This window comes from Musca vetustissima, unplaced genomic scaffold (genome assembly GCF_032173495.1).
Source record: "Musca vetustissima isolate MV318-11 ecotype Yass unplaced genomic scaffold, APGP_CSIRO_Mvet_v1 utg323711, whole genome shotgun sequence".
NCBI classification, from domain to species: domain Eukaryota; kingdom Metazoa; phylum Arthropoda; class Insecta; order Diptera; family Muscidae; genus Musca; species Musca vetustissima.
Genome location: NW_026880497.1, coordinates 1,982 through 5,742, shown reverse-complemented (window position 1 = coordinate 5,742; position 3,761 = coordinate 1,982). Strand labels below are relative to the sequence as shown.

The window sequence follows — 3,761 nt, the reverse complement described above, 5'->3', positions numbered from 1 at the left end:
TAGGTACACAATTAAAGTAAAAATTAAAATGTTTGGGACCTTTGCTTTTTTTCGAAGACATGTCGCTGCCATATATGCACAGGGTAATATGCAGCGGTGGCAACAATATGTCACTTATATTTATACCCTTCACCACACTATGGTACAGGGTATTATGTCTTTGTGCATATGTTTGTAACAGGCAAAAGGAAACGAGATAGACACATGGTTCCTTTTTAGAATATGCATAGAATCACTTTCTAAGTCGATTTATGCATGTCCGTCCGTCTGTCTGTCTGTCCATGTTAAATTGTAAACAAAGTACAGGTCGCATTTATGATCCGAATTGGATGAAATTTGGCACTGCTAGTCTATTTGGCGCAAGGACGAACCCTATTGAAATTGGGAAAACACGGTTCCGATTTAGACATAGCTACCATATATATTTTCGTCCGATTTCATGTAAATGGTGTACCAAAGTCCCTATATATCTTCCAATTTACACGAAATTTGGCACAGCGTACTGAATTGGATCTAGAATGATGTGTGCCAAGTTTGGTGAAAATCGGTTCAGATTTAAATATAGCTCCCATATATATTTTGTTCGATTTAAGGTAAACGGGTGTGATGTGTGCTAAGTTTGGTGAAAATCGGTTCAGATTTGGATATAGCTCCCATATATATTTTCGTCCGATTTAAGGTAAATGGTGCACCAGAGTCTGTATTTATCTTTCGATTTGCACGAAATTTGGCACAGCACAATGGATTAGGTCTAGAATGATGTGTGTTAATTTTCCTGAATTCGGTTCAGATTTAGATATAGCTTCTATATCCGACCAAATGAAAAATTTAGTATCGGTTGCAGAACGACATGTTTATGGATCCAATTAAATTTTACTGGTCCTTCAAAAATGCGACGTCTGTTAGGGTTCATCTGTTGAATATACCCAAAATGGTGAAGGGTATCATGTAGTCGGCCCCGTCCGACTTTACTACTTTCCTTACTGGTTTTTATTAGTGGCTCTGCTGTCATGTCTAATGTGGCATCTTTTACTCCTGACATACGTTTTTCCCAAGTGTGCGAGTAGTGATCGACTTTTGCTCGTGTGTCCAAACGGCACAAAAAGCAATAATACTTTGGCCATCCAAAATATTGACAACTTTAAGGTCGCACCTCCAGTTCCTGCGTTTACCCTGTGCATATATCGCTGCGACATGTCTTCGAAAAAAACTAAAGGGCCCAAACATTTTAATTTTTACTTTAATTTGGTACCTATTTATTGAAAAAGCATAGCAATTTTTATTTCTAAAAACATACAATTGGGAGTGAATTTCTTTGGTTCATTTTGATGAATTTGTGAGCCTATAACTATGTGAATGAGTCAACCAATGAAATCGGGGTTTTAAGAAGAGTTGTTTGATTTGCTATTGGCTATCTTCTTGTCATATATTGTTTGGTCGAGTCAGTAGCAGTTTCTGAAATAAGTGTGAAAAAACATGGAAAAAGTATGTCGAAATTTTAATTTTTTTGCAGTTGTGCTATTTTCAGTATGATGGTGATGTTTTATTGATTTTATCTCAAGAAAAAATTTTAGATCTAATTAAGAGGAAGAATATTGCTTAAGAGAGAAAAGCAATATTTCGAATAGTTCACGAGATATAGACTCAATAATAAGTACGTATTATTCGAAAATTGTGTTAAAATCCACCTCCAGTCGAATATTTTAAAAATTAATTTAAAAGAAAACCTTAGCTAATAATGCAAAACCCAGCTAGGGATTTTCTTCCATCATCACAAGCTTCAAGATTTTGGGGTCTCGATTGGTTCAAGATTTTAAAGTTGAAAAATGTGTCACTGTGTTATTAGAGAAAATTTACATGTACATTCCTATGAAATATTTGTTGCCCCATCATGTGGTTCAATTAAGCGTGGAAACCAATTAACCGTAGGGTCAATTAACCGAAAAATACCGTATTATTTAATCTAATCCTATGGTCTGCCTTACTTTGGATATAACGAACTTCTTCTATAACGAACAAATTTGTTTGGTCCCTACTAGTTCGTTATAACCGTACTTCATTGTAGTATTATTTGATTTTTGTATGTCCACATTTTTCATAGGATATATCGGCTATCTCTTGTTGAAGTAAACATTCTTGAATGTGTTCCCCTCCCCATAGACAATACAACATAAACTTAGTCTTTTAATTTAATAATTTATTTGGTTATGGCATTTATTTGTGTGTTAACTGCAAGTGTTTAAAACAAAACTGGGGCAGCGCCATAAGTCAATGGAGCAGAGTAAGCGAAGGGAGCAGAATAGGTGGTAGCGTAGTTGGCAACAACGGGGGCAGTGTAGGCAGCAGCAACTGGTGCGGCGAAAGTCTTGGCAACAATGGGAGCAGCAACAGTTTTGGCAACAACAGGGGTAGCAACGGGGGCAACAACTGGAGCAGTGGCAATACCATTGTAGTTACGGGCAACATATTGGCTACTGGTTGCGGTAACAAATGGAGCTGGGGCAGCAGCAACCACGGCAGCGGGTGCGGTGTAGGCCAAGTGTGTAACCAAACCAGGCTTAGCAGCAGCGCAGGCAATAATGGCGAAAAGGACAATGACAAATTTGAACATTTTGATTTTGTTGATTAGGATTAACTTTTTAATCGAATAAGTGAAGAACTTCTGATACTGAAACTAAATTAAGTAACCTATTTATATCCCCCAAACGTTATCTGGTTATTCGCATTATTAATTAATAATTGTGGATGTGTGTACACATGGCTAACTGTTTTATTGTGCATTTCATTTATATTCAAAACTTATTTTAATTAATTCGGTCAACTCACATACAAACGCATAATGGCATTCATGTATTCCGAATAATAAATTAAACTATTGAAATGTTTGTTTATGTTTTTCGGTAATATCAAAAAAATTAGCATGTGGTTGTTTGATGCCCAAACAAATAGTTAGCCATGTGTACAAACATACACAACAATTTTTTATCATTGATGTGTATAACTAGATCGCGTTTGGTGGATATAAATTGTTTAGTAAATTTGCGTTTCAGTATCAGAAGTTATTCATCTGTCCGAGTAAAATCATCACCAAACTCTAGAAAATCAAAATGTTCAAATTTGTCGTTGTCCTTTTCGCCATCATTGCCTGCGCTGCTGCCAAGCCTGGTTTTGTTACCCCATTGGCCTACACCGCACCTGCTGTTGTTGCTGCTGCCCCAGCTCCATTTGTCACCGCCACCAGTAGCCAATATGTTGCCCGTAACTACAATGGTATTGCCACTGCTCCAGTTGTTGCTCCCGTTGCCGCTCCTATTGTAGCCAAAACTGTTGCTGCTCCAATTGTTGCCAAGACTTTCGCTGCTCCGGTTGCTGCTGCCTACACTGCTCCCGTCGTTGCCAAATACGCTGCCACCTATGCTGCTCCCTTTGCTTACTCTGCTCCCTTGACTTATGGCGCTGCCCCAGTTTTGTTTTAAAAACTTGCTGTTATCATACCAATAAATGCCACAACCAAATAAATTATTAAATTAAAAAAAATATGTTAAGTTTATTTCCTTTGGAGGGGGACACAACCTAGAACGCTGCCTCACCAAGAGTGTTTTTGTGCGGATTTGTATTCACTGAAAATAAAAAGTTTAATACACAAAAAAGCTAAACTTTGTGTACATGAAACAGGTGATATTATTAAGTATATTTGGTACAGATTATACGTATATGAAATCATACTATACTAATATTTGGAAGCTATATTTATATGGAGG

At 37.1% G+C, this 3,761-nt stretch overlaps 2 protein-coding genes across 2 annotated transcripts; one reads left to right on the top strand and one right to left on the bottom strand.

Moving 5' to 3' along the window:
- Positions 1–2,239: 2,239 nt before the first annotated feature.
- LOC133326171 (cuticle protein 70, isoforms A and B-like) lies at positions 2,240–2,621 on the bottom strand. The gene has a single exon (XM_061534849.1). It carries the CDS (start codon positions 2,609–2,611, stop codon positions 2,240–2,242), a length of 372 nt encoding a protein of 123 aa, XP_061390833.1. The 5' UTR covers positions 2,612–2,621.
- A 472-nt stretch (positions 2,622–3,093) lies between these two features.
- On the top strand, positions 3,094–3,476 carry LOC133326172 (cuticle protein 16.5-like). Its single transcript, XM_061534850.1, has one exon. The coding sequence runs from the start codon at positions 3,108–3,110 to the stop codon at positions 3,474–3,476; it is 369 nt and encodes a 122-aa protein (XP_061390834.1). The 5' UTR covers positions 3,094–3,107.
- Positions 3,477–3,761: the final 285 nt, after the last annotated feature.